This window comes from Hibiscus syriacus, unplaced genomic scaffold (genome assembly GCF_006381635.1).
Source record: "Hibiscus syriacus cultivar Baekdansim isolate YM2019G1 unplaced genomic scaffold, ASM638163v2 tig00112335_pilon, whole genome shotgun sequence".
NCBI lineage: Eukaryota > Viridiplantae > Streptophyta > Magnoliopsida > Malvales > Malvaceae > Hibiscus > Hibiscus syriacus.
This window is the reverse complement of record NW_024063303.1, coordinates 10665-38115: the sequence shown is the minus strand read 5'-3', so window position 1 is coordinate 38115 and position 27451 is coordinate 10665. Positions and strand designations below refer to the sequence as shown.

At 36.1% G+C, this 27451-nt stretch overlaps 1 protein-coding gene and 2 pseudogenes across 1 annotated transcript; 2 read left to right on the top strand and 1 right to left on the bottom strand.

The window, feature by feature from the left end:
- Positions 1 to 47: 47 nt before the first annotated feature.
- Positions 48 to 870, top strand: LOC120177822 (V-type proton ATPase subunit a1-like; the record flags this gene model as incomplete). Its single annotated transcript, XM_039183830.1, has 3 exons — positions 48 to 241; positions 328 to 387; positions 652 to 870. Coding segments are annotated over 3 exons (468 nt in total), but the record flags the coding sequence as incomplete, so codon positions are not given.
- A 2162-nt stretch (positions 871 to 3032) lies between these two features.
- Positions 3033 to 5060, top strand: LOC120177820 (annotated as a pseudogene).
- Positions 5061 to 8340: 3280 nt separating this feature from the next.
- LOC120177821 lies at positions 8341 to 10317 on the bottom strand (annotated as a pseudogene).
- Positions 10318 to 27451: the final 17134 nt, after the last annotated feature.

The window sequence follows — 27451 nt, the reverse complement described above, 5'->3', positions numbered from 1 at the left end:
GAATGTCTTGTTGATTATTTGAACTTTCTTTCTTCAATATGTTTTAGAGATTTCAATGTCGCACCTATGGCTTGCTTGGTACATCCGAGTTTGATCTTGACGTGGAACCTGATTCTGCACGTCAACATCATGAGGAGTTCAACTTTAGTGAGGTTTTTGTGCACCAAATGATACACTCGATCGAGTTTGTTCTGGGTGCTGTCTCGAACATGGCATCGTATCTTCGACTTTGGGCTTTGAGGTAGGAACTACGATTTCTGAGTTTTAATGTGTTGCACCATCTCATAAATAAATGTTTGGTTAATTTCTGCTTCTAATACGTTACAGCTTGGCGCACTCTGAATTATCAACTGTTTTCTACGAGAAAGTCCTACTACTTGCATGGGGGTGAGTTATTTACTGTTCTACATGGTGCATGTTACTCTTGTGCATATTTCTACATTGTCTATCTCTTCAAGTTCTCTTTCCTAGGTTATGGTTTTTGAGTGTGAATTGAATAACTTCATCGGGTAGCACAAAGTAGATTCTCGATATGCTAATACGTGCCATGTTTTCACGTGCTCAATGTGCTTAATCATTCACTACTCTCTTGGTCCTTGTAACTGTTCTATGTGTAGATGATAATGACTCGATGAACAATGATTATTACAGGTACGACAGCTTCATCATTCGATTAATTGGGCTCGCGGTGTTTGCTTTCGCAACTGCTTTCATACTTCTCATGATGGAGACCCTCAGTGCTTTCCTTCACGCCCTGCGTCTTCACTGGGTGGAATTTCAAAACAAATTCTACCACGGTGATGGGTACAAGTTCAAACCTTTCTCATTTGCTTTGTTAACAGACGACAACGATTACTTAAACTAAACCATAACCCTTGCATATGATTTTTCGGATATTAAGTATGCCAGTGAAGAAGAGATGAATAGAAGCCACACGAAAATGGGTATATCGGTCGACTGGCTAGGGTTTGCTCTTCTCCCAGCTTTTTTGTGCTTTACAAATTATACAATAGGAAATCGAATAAAAGATTTTGCAAATATTCAGTCTGAGCACATTAAGAGTAGAAGAAATTGGTTGGTGGAGGAGGGAGTTATTCTTATGTATCCGGATTGAAGCGAGTGTCGGATACGAGTATACCGCTTGTTTTTAAATTCGGAAAATAGCGGTGCTGCGGATTTCGATCATTTTTCTTCGAATGGAGAGAATGGGTTGGGAGTAAAGGGTAGATATATAGAATTTTAATCACACTGACAAAATAGTAGGGGATTTTGCAGGAATGTAATGCATGGTACTGTAATATGATACATAAACATTCTTTTTCTTATTATATACAGAACTCCACGACTAGTTCCATCTAAGCTTTCTAGTATCATTGTTTTGGCCAAGTTATCTTCATTTTTGTGTGTGGATAAACTACCTATTTGATCACATTTCTGTTTCCATATTTTAACCTTAACATTTTGTTTCTGTTTTGATCACATGTTAGAAAATAAATGGTAATATTGCTATGGTATTTATTTGATTTTTCAAAATCAACATTGTTTTTTAAAGACGAGTGATCAAAACAGAAAAAAAATGTAATGTTAGAATTTTAAAAATGTAGTAGTGACCAAAACAGAAACGTTGGAATAGGCAGATGAGTAAATGGGTAGTTTACCTAATTTTTTAACAACTCGCGTGCTCCTTGCACAAACAAATCATAGAGCTTGAATTGGCGACTTGCATAAACACTCTTGCTCCGTTTTGTCACGTTCGAGAAACACCACTTCCTGCTATTCGCTAGGAAATCAACGAGCAATGCAAGAAACTGGTCAAGGCTATAATGCTACTGCGTGTTATGGGTTCAGCCATATCGTTGAGCATCATAACTGATTTCATGTTAAAACTTATGATCTAGATTCCGTTTGATCAGATCATAAACTTATTAAAATAAATGAAGGGTAAAGCACACCAAATGATCGCTCGACTATATAACGTTGTTTTGTTCAGTCTCTCGACTATTAAATGTTATAAAATGGTCCCTCGATTATAGGATGTTGCTTTTTGAGTCCCTCAACAATTAAAAGTTACAAAATGGTCATCCGACTATTCATTATGTTCTAAACTCATCCTTTTCTGCTACAATATCAACGGTTATCTGAGCTGGATGTTAATATGTTGTCTGAGATATGATAGTCGTTTGAGATTCTGGGATCAAATTTAATCATATCTCGAACAACAAATTAACGTTCAACTCAGACTGTCGTCAATTTTTAACGAAAAAAAGATGAATTTGGAACATAATGAATAGTTGGGTGACCATTTTGTAACTTTCAATAGTTGGAAGACTCAACAAAGCAACATTCTATAATCGAGGGACCGTTTTATAACTTTTAATAGTCGAAGGATTTAACAAAGAAACACTATATAGTCAGGGGATTATTTTTATACTTTACCCATAAATAAATTCAGAGAAAAATGACATAGTTTTATTAAAGTTATTATATCATATTATATATTATATATATATATATATATATATATATATATATATATATATATATTAGAGGTCAAAATATTCATATAATTTTTTTGTAATTTTTTGTTAATATGATATAATGTATGTTATGTCAATAATTAAACACATGAAAATATAACATCAATAATAAGAAGTGTTGACCGTTAATCAACTAATCATATTTATAAAAAAACTATTTTGATAAAAATGAAAGATTAAAAGTTAAAAGATATTTAAAAAAAAAACAAAAATAACTATTCAAATAAATATTAATGATAGATTCAACCAAATAAAATTATGGAATCTATTGGATCTAAGGATAGGTATAGTTTAGGGGGCAATTGGCAAATAAACCCTATATATATATTAAAATAGTGAGAACCTAGAAACATTTTAACCAGCCTACATGTTTGGGGCGCAGCCCATTCTAATCCAACGTCCCATAATATTCAATGACAACTGATCTCATCTTGTCTACCGTCCGATCCTTTTGGAAATGAACGGTGATGAAAGTCTACTCGTCACCCTTTCACTGCTTGTGCCCCCAAATTTCCTAAGCATAGTTCTCTAATTTCTCGTATTCTGTTAATCCGAAGGACGAATTATCAATCGTCAGAGGTATCGTTCTTTTTTCTGGATTTTTTAATTTGGTCCTGTAATCAAATTTATTGGATGTTTTCTGATTTTTTTAACTTGCTGTAGTTTGATTTGAACGCTTTGGGTTTTAATTTCTAGGGTTTGCTAGATTTGGGCATCTTTGATTTTAGGAGCAAGTTGAGGTTCTGGGTTAAATTTCCTTTTTTAAGCTTCCCAATCAGAGGGATTTTGGTTTAAGTTTTAGGTTAAGAATTCATTCATTTTATGGAATTTGAGTGCCAGGAAAGCATCGAGGCTTTAAAGAATTTAGCAAACTGTTGTGAAACAAATCGTTTTAGTTCCAATTCCGTAACCAAGGATTTAGAACTTTCGAAACTGACATTGGGTTGTAATCCTAAGAAAGGGAGTCCGAGTTATTGTAATTCAAAAAGTTACTCCTAATGTTTGTTCGAATTTCTCGCGCACGATCACCGATCTCCCACCAGCCTTGATAACGGAGATTTTGAATTGTCTTGACCCTAAGGAGCTTGGTGTAGTGTCTTGTGTGTCGACCGCTCTCCATAATATTGCATCTGAGCATCAGGTTTGGAAGGAATTTTATTGTGAGAGGTGGGGTTTACCGACCGCAGCTCTGTTTTCAGATGAGAAGTCATGGAAGGAATTGTTTGTGGAGAGGGAGCATAGGTGCAAGACTTTTTTAGGAAGGTATAGCATTGATGTTCTACGCTGTCATACTGAAGTTCGAACCGTGTTTTTATTGGCTTCTGCCAAGCTCATTTTTACGGCCGGATATGACTCAATTGTTCGTATGTGGGATATGGAAGAGGGTGGGTTGTCAATCTCGTCGTCCCGGCCACTTGGTTGTACTATTAGGGCAGTTGCAGCGGATACGAAACTATTGGTTGCTGGGGGTACTAATGGATTTATCCATTGTTGGAAGGCAGTTGAGGGTCTTGAGCATTTGTTTGACCTAACGGGTGTTGAGAAACCGAACGCCGAACTTCGGCTTTGGGAACACGAGGGGCCTATAACTTCTCTTGCTTTGGACCTTACTAGGATATATAGTGGTTCTTGGGATATGACGGTTCGTGTTTGGAACCGGTCATCACTTAAGTGCACACAGATATTGAGGCATGGTGACTGGGTTTGGAGCCTTGTTCCTCACGACACGACTGTTGCGAGCACGTCTGGTTCGGATGTGTATGTTTGGGAGACTAACAGTGGGACTCTGTTAAGTGTCATTCGCAATGCTCATGTTGGTTATGCATATGCCTTAGCACAGAGCCGCACTGGAGACTTCCTTTTTTCCGGAGGAGAAGATGGGGCAGTACATATGTTCGAGATCATAATTGAGTCTAAGGGACATACCGTCGTGCAGGTTGCAACATGGATTCCTCACTTTGGAGCCGTTTATGCCCTCGCATTTGAGTTTCCTTGGCTTGTTTCAGCTTCCAGTGATGGGAAACTCGCTTTAATCGATGTTCGAAAGTTGTTGAGGGCCAGTAGGCAGCCATTAAGGAAAAGTGTTCCAAAGGTTAAAGAATCTGACCAAAATACTATAGAACCACCCCAGAGAATGCTGCATGGATTCGGGTGCAATCTGTACTCGGTCGATATCGGAGCAGATCGAATCGTCTGCGGAGGTGAGGAAGGTGTTGTTCGTGTTTGGAACTTCTCGCAAGCTCTAGAAATCGAGCAGAGGGCCCGAGCTCTAAGAGGGATACGTTTGGAGAATAGAATGAGGCGGCGCAGACTTCAGATCGAGATGAATGGTAAGGGTAGACAAAGCGATCGATGCTCGGTTGCTGCCTAGAAGAATCCGGTGAACGGTCATAACAAAAGCAGCATTAACTCGAAGGTGAAGACATAACATCTGGTATGGCTACATGCTATATAAGCTTTAAGCTTTCAACATAAAATTAGATCACAATATGCAATTCTCCCTCGGATTTTAATCTTCATTTTATATCGCATCATATCATTGCATGTCATTGTTGCTTGTGTTTTGTTATAATTATTGCTTTATTTTGATGTTCCTATTTTACGATGGATTTTTCCGAAATAAGCAGCTCGGTTTCGGTTCGATCCATCGAACACTCTTAACCACTCTTGATTAAAATGATATGTTTCCATAGTAGAAATAATATGTATTATTAGTAAGATTATACATGATTGCTACAAACACACTTATTGTGAATTATGCAACGAACGTTAATCTTTTAGTTACAATTGATGACTTGTATTCTCAAAAAAAAAAAATTGATGACTTGATTGTAACAATTATTAAATTGAGTGACCTTATTATTATAAATTTATAAATAAGATGATCGGATTGTAAAAATCCTTTTACGTGTGTGAAAGGGATCATGGTTCTGAAATTCATATTTGATAAAAAAAAATAAAAACATAATTATATGTCTATTGTTGTCTTTTTTATCAATTTTTTTAAACTTTGAATAATTATCATTAAAAATTTATTATTGATAAAAATATGTAAAAATATGTTTCAAAAACCTTGAATTTTCAAATATTTTGAAATACATATTTTTAAAACTTAATTTCGATATGGGTGATTTAAATAAAAAATGTTTTCCTTTTTCAATTTTTTTAACTATATTAATGATTGGGCCAAACTCTTGTATTATAAAAAATTATTAATTGAATTTCTACTTGAATTGGTATTATTAGAAAAGTTAATTGATGTTAAATTTAAAATATTATTTTTAAATTAATATTACGTAATTGTGTTTTTATTTTCTTTATTTTTATAACAATGTAAATTAAATATTATTTAAGGAAAAAACTGGACGGCAAATTCTAATATATGTTATTTAAATTCCATTCGATTTGAATTATTATATGTAAAAGTAAATTGATTTTAATAAAATAATCATTTAAAATTGTTTCGATTAAAAAAATTATGTAAATAAATAAACTCGTAATTGTTCACTAAACAGTCTTCAACGATTCTAATTAATTCATAAAACGATTCCAAGAAAATTAGCCTTTGATGGTTGAAGAAACAGTTCATATTTACATCTTCAAATCGCTAAATATTTGAGCTACAGTCTCCTCCTCTAATGGCGAAAGAGCTCTCCCGGATCTTTTAAACCTTGGAGAAGTAATCTTCATCCTTACCAACTGCAACCTCAGAATTCCCTTTACATTGGCCTTGCATATCGATTTTCCACAAGTCGAACACGATCTGTAATCGGATCGATCGATCGGTCCGGCGTTCATCGCCGTACAAATAAATTCATAGCAAGGAAGAAAAAAAGAAGGAAAAACGAACCGATAGATCAGAGTGAAGTAAAGAGGCGCTTACAGGTAGTCAGCTTTAATGGCCGCCTTGTTGTAGCAGCGACAGTGAGAGCAATATACTTGAGTGATGGCCGTCATCGCCATTGTCGTCCAAAAAAGAGTAAAATTGCTTTCGGTTACTGATTACGATAGAATTAGTTTGGTTTTTTCAAGGGATTTTATGTCTATATACAGAGGGAGAGATTGAATTGTGTACGGATTCATCCGATAGTGATTTTCGTGGCCGAAAAGGATACTGTTTTTTTATTTTTAAAAAAAGAAAACTATGGGTAATTTATTATTTATTAAAAATATTTAATTTTTTTTCTTTATGAAGCAAGAGGGATGATTTATTTAAAAATCAAAACTCCGATAAGACATAAATCAATATTTTATCTAAAAATAAGTAAAATATTGAATAAAGTATACAAATGACCTCTCTATTCTAGCACGTTATTTTGTTGAGTTTTCAGACTATTCGAAATTATAAAATGATTCTATGATTATAGGATGTTACTTTGTTGAATTCTTCGACTAGTAAAAATTACAAAATAATCATCTGACTATTGATATTCTAAACCCATCTTTTTCCATTAAAAATTGAACGCATCAAAGTAGTCTCAGTGGTAAAAAAAAAGCTAATATTCCTAAAGATCTTGAGTTCGAGCAACGGTGTCTAGGGGTGTGCAAATTCGGATATCCGATCCGATTCGAAAATTCGAATATGTGACATTTCAGATAACTAAAATTATGATCCAAATCCATTCGGAATAAACAAATATCCAAATTTTCGAATCGGATCCGATATGAATATATCACTTAGTTTGAAAAACACAGTCACTTGTTCTGCCCATGTTCGACCAAGGCTTATTGAGGGGGAAATGGTGAGAAAAAGAAAGTTTCGTGATTTAGGCTTAAATATATATAAAAGGTGTTTTCGCCAATAGGCATCTTTGATACTTACTATTATTATGATCCAAACAAATGCAGAGCATTGAGGATAGTTCAAACTGTGATTATACTAACCAAGCTCAGTAGCGGTGGGTTATCTCCTAGTGAGGACTTTTCCAATGCCAATTTCAATTCCACGAGAGATGATATTTGGGAGAGAAAGATAGTACTATTAGGTCTAGGGCAAAAGTCCCATTTATTTTTCGAATATTCGGATAATTTGAAATTGAGATTTTTTCAATCTTTTTCTAATTATTCAAAAATTTTATCAAATATCCAATCCGAATTATCTGAAAAATCGGATCGGACATTTTTGCACACCTCTAACAATGCCTATATAATGCGTTGTTAATAAGTTAAAGAAAATTTTAAATATATATTACTTTGTAGTTATCCTAGTCCATAAACTATTTAAAAAATATAATTAGCAGACAATATGAAATTACACAATGATATACACATTTTTTGGATGAGAAGGGATATCAATTAGTCGGGTCGGGTAAGTTTACTACCTATCCGACTTGAGTTATTCCGGATTCGGTCGTCTTAAAGATTTTTAATTTAAATTCAACATGAATCCAACCCAATTTTTTTTTACTCAAGTTCAAATTTTAAAAAAATCCCATAAAATAATATCAATTCACATCATAATACGAATATTCACAGATTTTGTGTATATTATATAAGTTATATCATCATATTTAGGCATGTGTACATATCATTGTGCAATTTCATATTATCTATTAATCATATCAATTTCATACCGAAATGCGTGGGGATCCGAACTGACGGGATGGAGAATAATCAAAATCTTCACCCATAGTGATGGGAATGGGAGAAGTTTTATCCCCGAAGTTCAAATGGGGATGGAGACGAGGATTGCTATATCCGAACTGTGAGGATAACCAAACTGTACCCGTGCGAATAACCATGGCGATTGACAGGTAAAAATGTCGCATTGAAAAAACGAGGAGAGATTATAACGACAAAAATTAGGAAATTGCATATTTCGTTGACATGCAGCACGACAAGCATAAAACCACCTACCAAACTAGAGTGTTTGCAGAAGGATAGACGTAAGATCTCTGATATATCGATGCTGCAGAGGCAGCAGCCTGAAGCCTCACCTGATGCTGGGTCAAATTACCACCGGCCATGTCACCTCCAGAACCTTGTTTAGCTGAACTCGTGCCGGACCCTGTTCCTACTTTAAACAATTAGCCGACGTTTTTCAAACAGTAATGTCGGTATGATAACTGCAAAGTTATAGAAGTTAGAAGCAATATCGCCGCAGACCTCATAGATTCACCGGAGGCCTAGGACAAAGCTACAAAGTTTCAAAATCTTAGGCATTTTTTTCCATGAATGATCTATCCTATCTAAATCCTGAAAGAAAGAATTCATCTTATGATAGATGATGTTTCAATGAGGTTACCTTGCCCTTGAGCATCGGATGAACTTGTTCTGTTTTCAGGTGGTACAACCAGGGCTCTACATGTAGGGCAGGTATGCTGTCTTTCCAGCCATGATCGAAGACAGTGCACATGGGAAAGATGTTCACAGATTAACTTCTTTGCTGTGGTCATCCCTTCACGGCATATAATTCATGTTGCATCGTTTCTGCTCATCCAATTGTTAAGGAATCAAGAATCCAAAACTCAAATTGCAATTAAAAGATACCTAAAAAATAAAACCCAGTACATAAACAAATACTATTTGACTCACGCAGTGAGCTCCTCAGGGGTTGCATCTGGGAATCTATCATTCATATTCGAAGTGATCTTCCTATAACGCATGTAGTCAGCAACAAGAATTTTGAAATTCCTAAAGGTTTCATATAGCTCCCGTATTAAGTGAAGAGGTACGCCATAGTTCCTGCAGAAACCAATTAAAAATCAACAACCATATCATTGATCAATATGTTGGACATGCATACACACACAAGTAAATTAAGATATCCAGACTTGATTGTGCAGAAACTAAACAGAAAAAGTTTGCTTACATGAAAATCACAAGAAAGAAACATAAATACATAGACAAGTGAAGCAAGTCCCGAATGAGCTCCAAGTAGAAGGTATAGACAGGCTTTTTTTCCCATTGCCCTTCCATAAGCATGTTACATAGAAACAGTATTTTATAAAAGTTGACACTATAGTCGTTGCCAATATCATGTGCCTAGACCCGAAGAACTCGACATTAGTCTAGAGTGAAATTAGATAAACCCTAGTGCAGCTGGAACAGAGAACAATGATACATGCGAGAAACGGAGATGCACAGAGCACTTGGAAAGATACAGGGGGAGGAATCAGAACCACTCATGTTATGTAAATTATTTTAAGTTAAAAACTTACTCAAATGCAAAGAATAGGGAAACTGAAGCTTGTCGTGTTTCGAACAGAAACTTGATAGAGCTGGACAGAAACAGACAATCCAGAAGAAGAAGGAAACCCAGAAAAGAAACAATCCGAATGTGAGACAACATAGGGACAGAAGGGGTTGTTTCAATGTACTCAACCCCTTTTCTGTGCCAACCAATGCAAAGCCTTGATCAACAACAGAGCAGTAACCATCGCGAGGAATGGAACGGAGAAGTCCTGCCGGAAAATAGTGATCACAAAGTGGATCTCCATGACCTCTCTCCACGACTGCTCGTTCAACCGCTCGACCTCGGCTTCACGAAGGGAACTGAGGAATATCCGCTTGGTTATTTGCCATAAGGTGCACATAAAGACAAGCCCCATGTTGAGAAGCAGCACCAAGCTGATCTTCGATGTCGTTAAATACACCATAGCAGGATAAAACTGGCCCCTACTGTTAAATGCATGATAAATAACAGCTAGCATCGCGACTATGCTGGCGCTGGCATATGTTTGCAGCCTCATCGTTCCGTTCTGGCTAATTACCACACCGCATCGAAAATTAAAATCTAGAATCAACGTAGAAGACTAAATCCTTCAACTAACCACTTAGTTCGTTACGAAACAATAATATAAAAGCATTGCCATCGTAGTACTAAATTATTTTCAACATAATGGCAGCAATATAACGGTTTTCAAGGTCGCCGCAACAGCATTCGCAATTTATCAACATAATTATTTTCAGTAAACAATCTGCTACATCTACCGCAGTGGCAACCGCAACAGCAATTTAGTACTTTGAGTGCGATCAACCGGAACTATTTAAGAAATTAAAAAAAATATCTATATTCTGCATCCAAATGCATGAATTTCAACCAAAACAAATTCAAATTTTCCATGAAACTATCCTCTTCCCGTAACCAAACAATCAAAAACAAGAACTTGGAAAATCGGAAAAAATTCAATCAAATTGGGGTAAAATGTAAAGTAGATGCAAAGAGAAGAGGTTAGAATTGACCCGAGAGAAATTTGGCGGTAAATGGAACCGACAATGAGAGAGAACTTCGCCTTTGATATTTCTTTCTTCCTTTCTTCTTTGCTGGAGAATTATAACTAATGAAATAACGAATTTCTCTGAGCTTCACCCATTAAATATGATGGCTATTTATTGAATTTGCTATTTTTCGGCAAATTGATAGTTTAGTACCTAAACTATCAATTTTAGTACCTAAACTTTTAAATTTTTTAAAATCATGACTAACATTTAGTTTTTGTTTTATTTTGGTATCCGTCGTTAAACTTCCATTTAGTATCTAAACTATCAGTTTTGGTCCGTTTTAGTTTCTAAACTTCCTTTTTTCAAAACTTAACGTTAAATTTTGAACGAGGTACTAAACTGAAATAAAAATTAAATTTTAGGTATGATTTTGAAAAAATTGATAGTTTAGGTACTAAAACATACTGAAATTGATAATTTAAGTACTAAACACATAATTTAACCTTTTGTTTTTGAATTTAGTAATATCACTGGAATAGATCAGCTTTTAGTCCCTAAATTTATTTATTTTATTCAAGTAGATCTCTAATTTTATTTATTCGCGTTAGTTTCGAACCTGACATTCTTTTTTATTCGAGTAAAGTACATAAGAGATCGATTAACTATGTTTAAATGAATGGTTGATTATTGAGTTTTTAAAAGATAAGATGGAAGTTAAATTTATCAAACTATTATATTTTATAACTTTTAAAATTCCATGAGTAATGTGGACTAAAATAAGTTCAAGGATGAAATTCAAATACTTGTGAAATTTGGGTATCCCAATATTATTTTACCCATTTCCTTTATCAACATTTTTCATCCTTTGAACATTTTTTTATGTAATTACAGTCCTCGGAACCAATCAGCGTAGCCCAATGGACTCGTGTTAAAATAAAAGTTTATATATTTAATAAAAAAGCAAGCTTTGTTTTTCTGTGACAAAAATATTAGATTAATATTTGAAGTTAAAACGTTGAATTCAAGTAATAATTTATAGGGTAATACATCATTACTCACTAAATTTTTACTGTAATTTTGGTTATGGCACTAAACTATAAAAAATTACAATTAAAACATTAATGTTCTCATATTGATTTATTTATCAATTACACCCTGACCTCCGAGCATCGACATACCATATAATTGGTACTAAAAGTTCTCATTTTTTCTTCTTTCGAATTTATTTTTGGGTAAAGTACACAAATGATCCCTCAACTATAAGACGTTGCTCTATTGAGTCTTCTAACTATTAAAAATTATAAAATAGTTCTCCGACTATAGGATGTTGTTTTGTTTAGTCTCCAACTATTAAAAGTTACAAAAATAGTCACATGACTATTCATTGTGAACAAAACTCGTCCTTTGTATTAAAAAATTGATGGCGGTTTGAATTGGACGTTAACTTGATGACTGTAATATGATAAAATCTGATCTTAAAAACTCTAACAACTATCATATCTCAATTACCAGGTTAACATCCAACTCAAATAATTATCAATTATTTAATGAAAAAGGACGACCTTGTAACATAATAAATAGTCCCGTGACCATTTTGTAACTTTTAATAGTTAGGGGACTCAATAAAACAACTTCCTATAATCAGAAGACTATTTTGTAACTTTTAATAGTTGATGGACTCAATAAACAGCAAGAGACCATTTGTGTACTTTACGCTCTCAAAACTTACTAAAAAAATAATGGAAGGCAAGTTATTTGTTTAACATACTAAAATCGGAATAAGTTAATTTGGGTAGGATCAATTTTAAGATAATCTCTTCCGACATTATTTCTCTTCCATCCACAAGAATCAAAACATTTGTGCTTAAAGGTTATTAAACTCTTCATCGTTCGATCCAACAAGCATCAGACCTGACCGGACCAATTAGTTGAAGGCATAATGTCAAAATTAAATCCCAACATTTACTAAAATGGTCATTTTATCCCCTATTCTTTTTTTTTGAGCATTTTCGCCCACGACGTTTCATTTTAAGGCATAAAATCCCCTAACATTTAACAAAATAATCAATTTATCCCTTATTCTTTTTTTTTCTGTGACATTTTAGCCCTCATCGCATTATTTTAGAATAAAAAAGATTCCTATTTTAGAGCGTTAGTCGTGTGTTAACTAATGATTTTCATCTATAGAGGGAGCTTTTTGCCCCCACAGTAAAACGTCGGGGGGTTAAAGTGCTCTAAAAAAAAATAAGGGGTCAAAATGACCGTTTTAGGGAGCTATTTTATATTATGCCTTAGGTGAACTAGTTGAATCAAGAATTAGAAGTTCAACCGATTCGACCAATGATATAAAATCAAGTACTATGATATAAACCATTACAATTTTAATCACAGTTCAAGTTAAATATTAATTTGATTGAAAGTAAAACAGTTATGAGCAAAAACTTGGAATCTTGTTGCACAGTGTTCTGGTTTATTGGCACCAAGAATAGGAAGAAAACATCAAATGGTAAGAGAAACCCACACTATGAGCAAAAAAAAAAAAAAAAACAGAGCAAACAATGCAATCAATAAACAGATGACGAACTGAGAAACACAAAATCATAGATATCCTATTGAGGTTGCTTATGGTTGGAGAGATCCTTACTTGGCCATCATGACTTTGACAAACTCCTCGTAGTTGATCTGCCCATCACCATCAACATCAGCTTCACGGATCATCTCATCGACTTCCTCGTCCGTAAGCTTCTCGCTGAGATTCGTCATCACATGACGGAGCTCGGCAGCAGATATGAAGCCATTCGAACACCCTAAAAGCCTCTTTAAGTTCCTCCTCCGAGTCGGTATCTTTCATTTTCCTTGCCATGAGGTTAAGGAATTCGGGAAAATCAATGGTCCCGTTTCCATCGGCGTCGATTTCGTTGATCATATCTTAAAGTTCTGTCCAAGTGATCGCATCACAGTCCCCAATTACTTCGTAGTAATGCAACCTACATTACGGATGAAAATGAAATGAAAATGCAATGCAAGGAAAATAAGACTACAATATCAGCTATGAATCAATCAAGATGACTAAATAAATTTGCCAAGAAAAACAGACAAATGATAGGCAAACAAACGCGACAGAATGGGGATTGTGAGCAATTTTCCAATGTGCCAATGTATTGAATCAAACTTATTGTTCCATAAAAGTTCCAAGATGCAGAAACATAAAGAATTAGAAGTTCGATTACTCATGGATTATGATTTCTGGTTCAATAACCTTCATGTAGTAAATACTAAGCATAATCTACACAAAAGAAATGCAACCTGCAGTCATGACAAAATCAAAAATCAAATCTAAAACATCAGCTAAAAGGCAAATCACCAGATGAAATGGCGGGGTCTAGGTAAGTCTCTTTTGCATAAAAAAGGATGTAACAGTGCCGAGTCAAATAAATTAAATCAATAAAACGACAACAAAAGGTTGATGAGAACGTAAATGGAAGGATAGAAATCAAAAGCGAGAACAATCAAGAACAAGTACGAAACAAAAACGAAGATCAACCTGTAGACACCCGTTTTTGTCCGGGTTTTTTTATCGTTATTTTATTATTATTATTATTATTATCGTTATCTTATTATTTTATTATTATTTATTATTACATATTTTTTTTGCAGGCCAAAGCCCAATACAACAAGGCCCAACCAAGGCCCAAACACGAGCCCAAGTAATTAGGGTTTTAAACCCTAAACCTATCATCATTCAGCCGCCGCCGCCGCTTCTGTTGGACTTCCAGCCGCGCCGCCGTCACTGTTCCGGCCCACTCCGATGGTCCAGCCGCCGTTCCCGCGCCACCATCGTCATCTACAGTGAAAAATCAGAAAACAAATCAACCCCAAGTTATCATCTACAGTGCACCAACTCCCCAAATTTAAAAACCCCAAATAAAATATAACCTAAATCCCGATATTTACGGGATTTAATCCTGTAAAATCAGTGAGACTCATACCCCTATTCTAGATATCATCATCATCTCACCCAACAAACAAGATTAAAGTACATGCAGCAACAAAAAGGAGGCCATGAGGGGGGTTTTTTTAAAAAAAAAAAGATTTTGAGCAGAAGAAGACCATAAAATAGAGAGACATTCGGCTGAAACAAGAAAAATCTCAAAAATAAAAGAGAGATAGAGTGAGAATCTTACCTTTTTTTCGACCACCACCGTTGCTTCATCGGAATAGAGGTCCATTTGCTTCGAAGGTAAGGGTTTTGTTTAAAGCTTTGAGGGATAAAGGGCTCGGTTCTTAGGTTGGATTTAGGAAAAGGAAAGAGGAGGGATAAGTGGGGCTTTGCGGTGGTTGTTTAAGCGCCGATTGCCTCGTTGGTGGCCGTTGGTAGCGCCGTGGATCGGCGGCTGTTTGGAGAGTGGGAGAGTTCTCCTTTCTTTTTTTTCGGGCAGGGAAATGAGAAGAGAGGGTTTCTAAACCCTTAAAGTGATATGTAACCCATGCAACGAACGACGCCGTTTTGGGCCTTAGGGTTTCTTGTCATCGGCGCATGGGTGAATCACTTAGGGAGGGTCTTGTTTGTACAAGTTGCATTCCGGTCACTTAATGGAAATGTTATATTATTATTTCGAGCTTATTATTTTTTATGTTCTGTTTTAGTCCTATCTGTTTATTATGTGTATGTTTATTTGTTTAGCTTTTTATTGTTGATTTTGTACTCTTTTCATTTAGTCATCAGATGGAACATTTGCATAATTTATTTAAGCTTTGAATTTTGTTACATTTATGTTTTGGTCATTTTTTAGTTTATTTTTTTGTATTTCATGCACCATGTTTATAAAGTTTGCATCTCGGTCACTGGGCTATTTATGGTTACTATTTTGTAAATTTATACATTGTACTCAGTATTTATGAAATTTTTATTTGATCACTACTGTTGTATTTTGGTTTAAATATTGATTGTGGCCTACTTATTTTAATTTCATTATCTTAGTCCTTAACTTTAATTTCGGGTTATTCTTGTTTCTGGTACCTACATTATTACTGTATTGATTATGGATATGTTTATTTTGTTATTTAGCTCTACAAGTTTCTGTTATTACAAATTTGGTCCTTAAATTTTCAAATGTGTTTATATGGTTTTTATATTTTGATGTGTAATGTTTTATTGTTTCATTAGTCCTTTAGGCATATATATATTTTCGAATATATTTGCATGTAGTACATTAAATAAATATTATTTGACTTATGTGTTGTAAATATCTTATTTTACATTTACAATTGTATTCTCATTATCTTCGTATTTAGTAATATGTTATTCAAATATTTTTTTAGAGCGCGAATTTGTAGAACGGGCGTAGAGAGTATCACTTGATCGAAGTGGTACAATCTAATACGACGTTCAAATTAAATGGTGTCGAAACGATTTTTAGGAGTTGGAAAACCACGTCATTTTTAATTATTGATATCTTTAATTGATTTTTTATTAAAAACATTGTGATTTTAGAAAACCTCTCGTTTCGAAAATTTGGGAATTCATTCACGATAAAAATACGGGTTCGAAGAGTCGCCACCAATCTTTGATTAGGATGTGATTGGGCACCCAAAAATGTTTGCCATTTAAATAATAATAATTTTAATTAAAACAACAAATTTAGGTCTGCATTACCAAAATTCGAGTTCGGGAGTCGGTTACGCGTGGGGAAGGATTAGCACCCCCACAACGCCCTAAATCGGTACCTGATCGATTAATTAATGTCTTTGCAATGAAATTTACAAATTCGAGTTTAATTTGGTTTATGATCCCGACAAAACAACACAATATTTTTCAATATTCAAAATTACCAAAACAAATTAAATTAAAATTACCCAGCCTTTAGAAAGATAAAGAATGTTCGAATATTTAAAAATGTCGAGACCAAATCTTAAATAGTTATAACAACCTTTTCTCGATAAATTTAAATAGTCGAACATTTCTTTTTCTTCCATTCCCAAATTTTAAAGTGACAAATCATTTTTTTTAGGTGTTACTAGAGGGATACACTTTTAATTTAAAATCGTTAAAAGCGGATATCTAATCAGTTAAGACAACCCACTTAAAACGTTTTAAACTAAAAGAATATTACCCTTAGTTAAATTATGTAATACGGTGAAGTTATGCACGTGAGGATATCATGCAAATCGTACTAGATGACATTAATGCAAACAATTACAACTAAATGCATGAATGCATACCACGAGCATACTAACAACATTTGAATGTAACCTAGAAAAAATAAACACCAGAGTAACTTAAAGACAATAGAAATTAGACATCATTACTACATCGTAGAATAATTAACGGAAAACCCTTTTAATGATCATGAAAGCACACATATATATATATGTATTTTACAATAATGTCATAAGGACTAAACATAACAAGGTAAAACTTTATTGCAGAATCAAAAGTATTAAAAATAAAGAGACATGGACTGAAACGCATTAAAACAAAACTTGGCGGATACATACCTAAATAAACTCCAAGCGCTAAAACAAATATTCTTTACTGTTGATGAAACGGTTCCATTTTAGCAAATTGATATATAATATATTGTAAAATTTAAACCCTAATTTTCCTTTGTTTAAATCCCTTAGTGCCGCAATCTCTCTTTTCATTTCCCCAACTCTCTGCTTCCCCTTTCACGGCACCATTGGAACCCTCTCTCCATTCAAACTCCACGGCAGAAACCTTAACAGCGCCCTGTTTTCATCGTTTGAAGATCCACAAAGGCCCGACCAGTCGGCTACCTTCTTCAAAGTGGCTCACCATTAAAATCGACATGGTAAACTAAATCCCTTCCCTAAACCAACTCGAATCTCCTATTTCTTTCCTTAAAACCCCGATTTCGAACTCTCACCACAACTTCCTTTTCCCACCGTACATCGGCGTTACGCTCACGTCGACCACCACCAGAGGTAACCGATTTTCTCACCACCTAAACTGAACCTATCTACCCTCAAAACGACCCTCCTCCTTCTCGCCTTCTCGACCGAATAACTCCCGATGTTCGGCCAAGGTAAAGCTACCACTTTCCTTCTATACTATTTTACTTTCAATCGAAAGCATGTACCTTTAGAAACTAAAAAACGTAAGTAGAAAATAAAAACAACTTGAAATCTCTCGTTTTGGTATGATTTATGTCTTAGATAAGTAACAGCGAGAAAGAACTAATTCTGCTTACATTTCTTGCTTGGTTCTATGGAAATAACAATTGATTCAATGTTGGTATTGCTACGAAAAACTGTATATTGAAACTAAAATCTTATTTTTCATTCTCTGTTTTTTATTTGCTTTGAAATGAATCCCACACACACAGTACTAAACCCATAGAAAAGAATATACATTACCTTAATAAGCTGTTATTGCTTTCGAAGAGAATCGAGAATTACAAGTAGTTTCTTTGGGTTTTCAAAGTACCCTCATTACCCCCCCTTTTCTTTTTTTTTTTTTCCGTTCCAGAGCCTCCTCTTATTTGGTGATTTTCTATTGTTCTTCTCCACCCCCTCCTTTGTCATTGCATGCCAATTTCTTTCTGTTTGGTGAGACTTTGGTTGGAGCAGGTAAAGTGTAGGTGAATTCATCCCGAAATTTTAGGGATTATGTTGGATTTGTTTGATTTTGATTCCTTGATGATTTTGTTGATTTGTGCAGATTCCACGTGATATTCTGAAGATGGCATTATTGGCTAAAGTAGGTCTTGTTCGTGAGTGACAGCAGCACGTGAGAAGCATGGGCTTGTTTTACAACCTGCAAGAACATACATGATATTAATAATACTAATAATTATTATAATATAATTGTATAATAATAAATATAATAATAGTAATAATTATAATATAATATTTATAACCAGGACAAAAACTGGTGTCTACAGCTGCCCCTCTTTGCTCATCATTGTGTTAACAAGAATAGGGCAAAGATAAAAAGACAACGCGTTTTTGTCCAAATTCATCTTCACTTTGAAACTTGATAAGGGATATGCTCCACTCTTTCTTCAAGGTAAGTGAGACTTGAAAATATTCTGGCAACGGTTCGCTCTCTTTTTCTTCAGGGAGTATAGAACTCGAACAATCTTCTTTTTACGGGTTCGCTCTATTTCTTCAGGGAGTAGAACTCGAACGATAATCTTCTACGAGACTGCCCAATTTTCTTCAGGGACTAGAACTCGAACAATAATCTTCCTACGATATTGTCCAATTTTCTTAGGGACTAGAACTCGAACAATAATCTTCCTACGAGACTGCCCAATTTTCTTCAGGGACTAGAACTCGAACAATAATCTTCCTACGGGTCTGCCCAATTTTCTTCAGGGACTAGAACTCGAACAATAATCTTCCTACGAGACTGCCCAATTTTCTTCAGGGACTAGAACTCGAATAAAAATCTTCCTACGGGTCTGCCCAATTTTCTCAGGACTAGAACTCGAACAATAATCTTCCTACGGGTCGTCCAATTTCTTCAGGGACTAGAACTCGAACAATAATCTTCTACGAGACTGCCCAATTTTCTTCAGGGACTAGAACTCGAACAATAATCTTCCTACGAGAATGCCCAATTTTCTCCAGGGACTAGAACTCGAACAATAATCTTCCTACGGGTCTGCCCAATTTTCTTCAGGGACTAGAACTCGAACAATAATCCAACGATCGCGTCTGCCCCCTATTTCTTCAGAGAGTATAAGACTCGAACAATCTTCAACAATCGCGTCTGCCCCCTATTTATTCAGAGAGTATAAGACTCGAACAATCTTCAACGATCGCGTCTGCCCCCTATTTCTTCAGAGAGTATAAGATCCACAATCTTTATCAATCGTGTCTGCCCCCTATTCTTTAGAGAGTATAAGACTCGAATAATCTTCAACGATCGCATCTGCCCCCCTATTTCTTCAGAGAGTATAAGATCCACAATCTTCATCATCGCGTCTGCCCCCTATTTCTTCAGAGAGTATAAGACTAGAATAATCTTCAACGATCGCGTCTGCCCCCTATTTCTTCAGAGAGTATAAGATCGAACAATCTTCTTTGCTTCACTACTTTTTGTGAAGGCTTTAGTTTGGTTTGTTTCAAAGGTCGAACCTGAAAATCAAACATTATCAATCATTAATGTTGTTTGAAAATATTATACTCGAACATTCTGAGTTCGAGAAAATTTCTGAAAATTCATCTTCATCGCGAAAACTTGTCAGAAAACCCTTAGATACATGGATCTATTCTGGCTCAATTGTTGTCACCATTCTTTTTAGTTCAAAACTAGTCATCATCATCTTGATGCTTCAATATATTCAATCTTCCACTATCATTGGGATACCTGTAACATTTAAGTCACCATGCAATGTCATGATCCTATTCATGCCTAAAATGTATGCGATTACGCAATTCAACACATTTTTCTTCGAAGGAACATCATCTTCTTTGATTCTGATGAACCTCGATTTTGTCTTGGGCACCGACATTTGACCAGTTCACCCCAGTTAACAATCTCAATGTCATATCTCGGCTTGACGGGACTTTGACTTCTTTTTTCTTGAAACCCGCCAGTACCCTGACCATCCTGATGAATGACAATCTCTTTGGGTCATATATTAATGGTTGGAATTTTATATGAATCCCATGATTTCTGCTTCCCGCAGCCATACAAACTACACGCTAAAACCAACGTTAGCTTCAGAATACCTTCATTTTCAACATCTTTTGCATAACAATACAAAATGATCTAATGTACCACAAGCTAAGCTATAAGTTTTAACTTTTTCAAAATCAAATGCTTGTAAAAGGGGAATTGGAAAGGAAAAATATCTCTTATTTATAAATGCAAGAATTTTTAGCAAATATATGGCAAACTTTTAACTGGAAAAAGAACAAAAGGATAGGCATATTCAAATATCAATAACACAAATGCTTTGAACTGGCATGCCGTTAGAATGACCGAGCATAGCTTCTGTCAAAAGGAATTCCAAAATTGTTATGACACCTAAGAGTGCAAAGTTACTTCTGAACCCTAAAATCTCCCCTTATTGGATGCCGTAAACCAGTATTGAATCTCATGTGCATTCAATTTCTCCTCTGGTTGCTTTCATAGAGACTCGTTAATCTTTAGTCTCAATCTGATCACCAACTATCATTGTCACTACTCATGTCATGAGCTCTTCCACTTCCAAAATAATTCAGAACCTCCACCATGCACGAATTCTGAATTTAACTCAAGCCGCCCTCTGCGGGTTTTCAACTTGATCTCATTTGGTTTCAATGCCCTTTTCGAGTTTGCATCTTGAACCCCCTTTTATTTTTTTTGTTTTTTTTCTTTTTTTTTCTTCTTTTTTTTCCATTTTTTCTATTTTTCTATTTCATTTTTTTATTTTTTATTTTTTTTCATTTTTTTTATCTTTAAGCAAAACCCCTCTTAGTTGCGTCGGATTTCACTGGATAAGGTTCGGACTCATCCATCTCAATCAAGACTAGAGCTCCCCAAAAAGGCTTTCTTGACAACATAGGATATTTCCCACTTGGGCATTCAATTCCCTCGGAAATCTTTTGGAACGAGCAATATCCTCCTGAGCATCAGATCCCCTTCATGGACTTCTCGAGGGAGAACTTTCTTACCATGTGCTCGTATCATCCGCTTCTGGTATATCTGACCATGACAAATAGCTTTCAATCTATTTTCTTCAATTAAATTCAGTTGGTCATATCTGGCCTGTACCCATTCTGCCTCATTTAGCTTCACCTCTGACAAGATCCGAAGTGAATGAAATTCACCTCAATAGGTAGGACAATTTTCATCCCATAAACCAAAGAAAACAGTTGCCCAGTTAACGTCTGCACAGAAGTCCGATAGACAAACAGAGCAAATGACAACTTCTCGTGCCAATCTTTATAAGTTTTCAGTCATCTTCTCAATAAGCCTCTAATGTTCTCATTAGCTGTCTCTATGCCTCAATCATCTCCGGGCAATAAGTAGGGAATTATGATGCTCTCTTTTGAATTGCTCATAGACAGACTTCATCATCTTGACGTTTAAATTCTATGCATTGTCAGAAGTAATCCTCTCCGGTAAGCCATATCTACAGATGATTTTCTTCTTCAAGAACTTACATACCGTTGACTGGGTAACACTCCCATAGGAAGCTGCGTCTTCCCACTTGGTGAGGTAATCAATTGCTACCAGAATAAAGCGATGATCATTTGATGCTTTCGGTAAAATAACATCCATGCCCCACATATAGAAAACGGCCACGGGTTGTCATCACATGCAACTAATGAGGAGGGGGTGCATTCTATCTCCGTAATTCCATTAGCATGGGTGCCATATACTCCTTCATGTACTTCAAGAACGGTCTTGGCATCTTCAATGTCCACACACTTTAATAGGACTTGATTCAAGTTTTTCTCGTATAGGGTCTCCTCATTGGGCACATATCCCGCTGTCATTCTTGGTCGCCTACTCGGATAACTTTGATACCTATATATTGCAAGATACCCTAGTACCAAGGCCTTCTAGCTTCTTCTTCTTCTTCAATACTAAAGCAGTGGGGTGAACACTCATAAGCTTTTATCTCAATAGGCATCATATTTGCATGCTCGTTCATCTTAAAGGCTGCTGCCAGAGGAGCCAATGCATCTGCCACTTGATTTTCTTTTCTGGGGAGGTAATTGAAAGTCACTTCTTCAAATTCTTCAATAAGTTCCAAGACTAATTTACATATTCCACCAGTTTGGGATCTTTTGTTTCCCATTCTCTTCTGAGTTGGTAGATTACGAGAGCTGAATCGCATATACCTTGGGCATTTCACCTTGAGTTCAATAGCAGCTCTAAGACCCATGACACAAGCTTCATACTCGGCCATATTGTTTGTACAATCAAAATTGAGCCGACTGGTAAAATGATAATGCTCTTCATCTGGTGAGACCAAGATTGCCCAATTTCATGCCCCAAGGCATTTGAAGCGCCATCAAAGTTCATCTTCCAGTATTTCCTAGTGGATGCAATTGTTTCTTCCATCGAGATAGCCATTAAATCATCATCTGGGAAATCAAAATTCAACGGTTCATATTGTTCGGAAGCCCTACTTACAATGAATTCTGCTATGGCACTCCCTTTAACCGTTTTCTGGTTTACAAACTGGATATCAAATCAGGCAACAGGATTTGCCAACGGGCTAATCTTCCATACAATACAGGTGCCCCCATTAGTGACAAACGTCATTTTCTTCATATCTTCAAAGTGCATTTAATTTGATTGTAGCTAGGGAGACCACCTACAAATGAGAATAAAGAATTTCCAGCGGTATCATCCATTAAAGTGTCTTTATGTGGCCAAGGAAAATTATCCTTTGGACTCGCTCTGCTGAGATCTCTGTCGTTGATACACATTCGACTTTCTCATCCCTCCTTGGCACTGGGACAATATTCGCTACCCACTCAGGATATTTGGCCACTGCGAGAAAACTGACATCAAATTGTTTCTTCACTTCTTCTTTATTTTGAGCAGCATCTCAGGTCTCATTCTTCTCAGTTTCTGTTGTAAGGCTTACCATTAGGCATTATCGACAGTTTATATACAACTAGTCTTGTATCCAAACCTGGCATATCTTCGTATGACCAAGCAAATACATCTTTAAATTCTTGAAGCAACTCCATCAAGCTATGTCTTCCTTCTAGCAACAGGGTGGTACCAATCTTTACTTCTTTCTTTCCTCATTTGTACCCAGATTCAAGATCTCTGTAAGCTCTTCGTGAGGCAGAATTTGTTTATCTTCCGTTCCACCATCTTTAGTAATTCCAAAGGTAGTTCACATCCCTCATTGTCATCACAACCTTGACTTCCCCTTGACATATGGGCATCTCGAAATCAATCTCCGGGTCAGAATCATTAGCATTTGTATCATTGATATCTGAGTTCCTGAAAGAATACCGGAAGAGAATACATACATATATATATGGGAGAATCTTTTCCCATATAAGTAAGTAGAAAGAAATAATATATACATTATACAACCAAAAATGAAATGCATGGGAGAATGTTTGCCATTTTGGACCAATGGAATGCATCCTTTATTAAAAGCAAGTAAAAACACACAGCTTAACCCTTTACATCAGATCACCTATTGCCCCAGGTATGGACAATAGGAAAAAGTTATAGCGCGCTCCTCTGCAAAAGATTTATAAACTACAGGCAGCTTCTCCACAGTCCGATTGTTCAATACAAAACTCATCATTTTCCTTCAGCGATTGCGTTAATTCCAGTTCCTGCATGGTTTGGCAATGGATTTGGGATATACTTGGTTGTCCACTGTCACCAAAATTGATAACATCCTCCTTCTCAAAGCTTGGACGACCCTTTGAATGTAGTGCAATTTTCAATAGAATGTCCGGGATTCCCACCATGGTAATCACACTTAACATTAGCATCGTACCATTTTGGATAAGGAGGTTGTATGGGTACCACATGATAAGGAGAGACTAGATGTCGATCGTATAAATCACGAAATAACTCCTTATAAGTCATAGGAATTGGATCAATTGAGGCCTTCCTCTCCTCGGGTCCCTTGCCTCTGTCTATTGTCATTTTGAGGTGGTGCTACCGTTCCCTGAGATTGGGACATTGTGATGTTATTGGAATAGTACTGGCTCACGTTGGTGACTTCATTTTCCTTTTCCCTCTTTAGTGGCTTGTTGCTGGACTCTCCTCCCTCGAGCTTCCCGCTTTTAATTGCCATTTCGATCATTTCTCCTGTCGTAACTATATCAGAAAAACATCGGAAGGATTACCGATAAGGTGAGAGAGAAAAGGAGCCTTCAAAGTACTAATGAAAAGCATATTCGTTTCCTCCTCCTCTTCTAATGGTGGGTGCACTTGCACTGCTACCTCCCTCCATCTCTGAGCATATTGTCTGAAACTTTCACTGTGCTTCTTCTTCATTCCTTGCAACACCAATCTGTTAGGCCTGACATCTTTCACATGTTCATACTGGTCGAGAAAGGATTTAGCAAGGTTTTTCCATGACCTAATATCAGCTCTTTTTAGTTGGTTATACCATCGTAAAGCTGAGCCTGTCAAGCTTTCTTGGAAACAGTGGATCAAAAGCTGATCGTCCCCTATGTACCCAGTCATTTTTCTGCAGAACATTGTAATATGGGCAGAAGGGCATCTAGTACCGTCGAATTTCTCGAAGTCGGGAGTTTTGAATTTTGGAGGCAGGACCAAATCAGGAACTAAACTAAACTCTTTAGCGTCCAATCGATACATACTGATGCCTTCCTTCATATGGACTTCACTTGCTAATTGTTCGAATTGTTCCCGAATTTGTTTTTTCATTCTTTTTGGCCTCTTCATCAAGGTCCGAGACTTGGTGACATGGACTTTCTTCGGGGTGCGAACTAGGTTCCGGTTGAAGATTCACAGCAACGCCAACGGGATTGATGTGCACTTTGTAGGGACAGACATTCCTTGGACATTTGAGACTGTACTGGGGTAAACCCTGGGAGGATAAAGTGGTTCTCCAGTTATTTGCTCAGGGGCCTTCCATGTTCTGGGTTTTCCCTTCCGACAAACTTGTCAACTTAGACAGCATATCTTCTTGAGCCTTAAGCATGTCCTCTTGCATTTTCCTTAGATCATCTTGCAACTGCAGTTGAATTTTTTCAATTTGAGCAATCCTACTTCCATGGCTCTCTCCCTTGTATTATAGTGATGCTTGGACTTTCCCAATATTTCTCTGCCACAGTTCCTTCACGAGTTACTCTCATGTTTTCATGATTGATGCATGTAAAAATGCTTAAATTAAAGCAATGCGAATTCAAATGTGGATGCCAAATGTAAATGCAAAAGGTGTTAATCCCAACAGTGACCGCTATAGAACAACCTTCATTTAGACAACAAGATTTATTTACACCATGTAATCAAAATACAATTGTGATTCTTCATTTACTTGAACCGTACTCTTCATAGAATCTAGCATTGCATCTCCAAAATGGTCGGCGTATTTATCACATTTGATGAATCGGTTATCCTTGGATTGAATCTGGGATCTACATCTCCACTTTCAATGGAAATTGCTCTTTACGTCTTTGTGAAGGGTCTTATCGTCTTTGGCATTACTGCATCTATCTCCTGAGGGAACATCTTCAGGATGTCTTTCTTTGTGGATCGGTCTTCAATCAGGTTCAAATTTCTCATTCATCAGATATCCTTCTTCATAAATCATCTGAACGCCTCCGGATCTTCGATTTTGATTACATGGTTAAGAATTTCTTGCCTCATTATGACCAGCTTCTTATTAGTCAATCACTTGCGAATTAACACCTTTGGATGACATGAATATGCAAATGCAATAAATTAAAAATAAAATAGACATAAAACCAAAATGGGTTAGTACACATAATATAAACACAAAATAATGAGTATCGTAACAAATAAAAACTACCCTCACATGCTGACTACCCAATCATGCTTAGTAAATCCTACCCGACATGATATCTACCTCCATGCTTTTGTTATTTGCAAATAATCCTAACGCATGATATCTAATTCGCATGCTTGTTCGAGAAATAAACCTAACCGAATGATTTCTAGTTCGCATGCATTTATTCACAAAAACGAAAATAAATGACCCAAAAAGCTTTTCCTTGTGTACACTCCTCACGGGATTCTTAAGGTTCGGGTTAGGCTCGACCTAAGTTCAGGCTCTATTTTACTATATGCTGGGTTCGGTTCTAAAGTAATAGGTTCTCGAATTGTCCTTGTCGGTGCCCCCTTGGGCTGTCGAACCCTCAATCCTGGCCCGTCACAGCTTAAGGACCGAGTTCAATTCGAGGGAACACACCTCCTTATGTCCATGCGGAGGTGAATACCATCACGAGGACCATAAGGCGTGAGCTCCAGGAGCGATCCACTATCCCATGCGGAGGTGAAACCACACGAGGAGTAGTCTCTCACTCCTACTTAAATAGGACAGAGCGGGGTTTTAGCTCATGTTATGCAAATGCAACTGTGCAGTGTGTGAGAAAAGCGAAAATAACAACACAATTACAAAACACTCCAAAATCAATCCTCTTTAAACACATAATTAATCTGAAACAAATAGCAAACAGATCAGTACAACTATTATTTGCTAATCAAATTCCGAACAAACAACATTAAAATCAAACAGGGGATCAAAAACCAAATTAGAACGAATTTATAACTTTCAATTGCAAAGACAATTAATTAATCGACTATCTGCCTGACTCTCTAAAAAAAGTCCCCAGCAAGTCGCAAGCCAGCTGTCGAAACGATTTTTTAGGGGTTGGAAAACCACGTCATTTTAATTATTCTCTTAAGATTACAATTTAAAAACAATGTGATTTTAGAAAACCTCTCGTTTCAAGAATTTGGGATTCATTCACGATAAAAACACAGGTTCGAAGAGTCACCACCAATCCTTGATTAGGGTGTGATTGGACACCAAAAAATGTTTTGTCATTTTAAATAAAGTTAATTTAATTAAAACAACAATTTAAAGTCTGCGTTACCAGAAAATGAGTTCGGGAGTCGGTTACGCGTGGGGAAGGATTAGCACCCCCACAACGCCCTAAATCGGTACCTGATCGATTAATTAATGTCTTTGCAATGAAATTTACAAATTCGAGTTTAATTTGGTTTATGATCCCCGACAAACAACACATATTTTTTCAATATTCAAAATTACCAAAACAAATTAAATTAAAATTACCCAGCCTTTAGA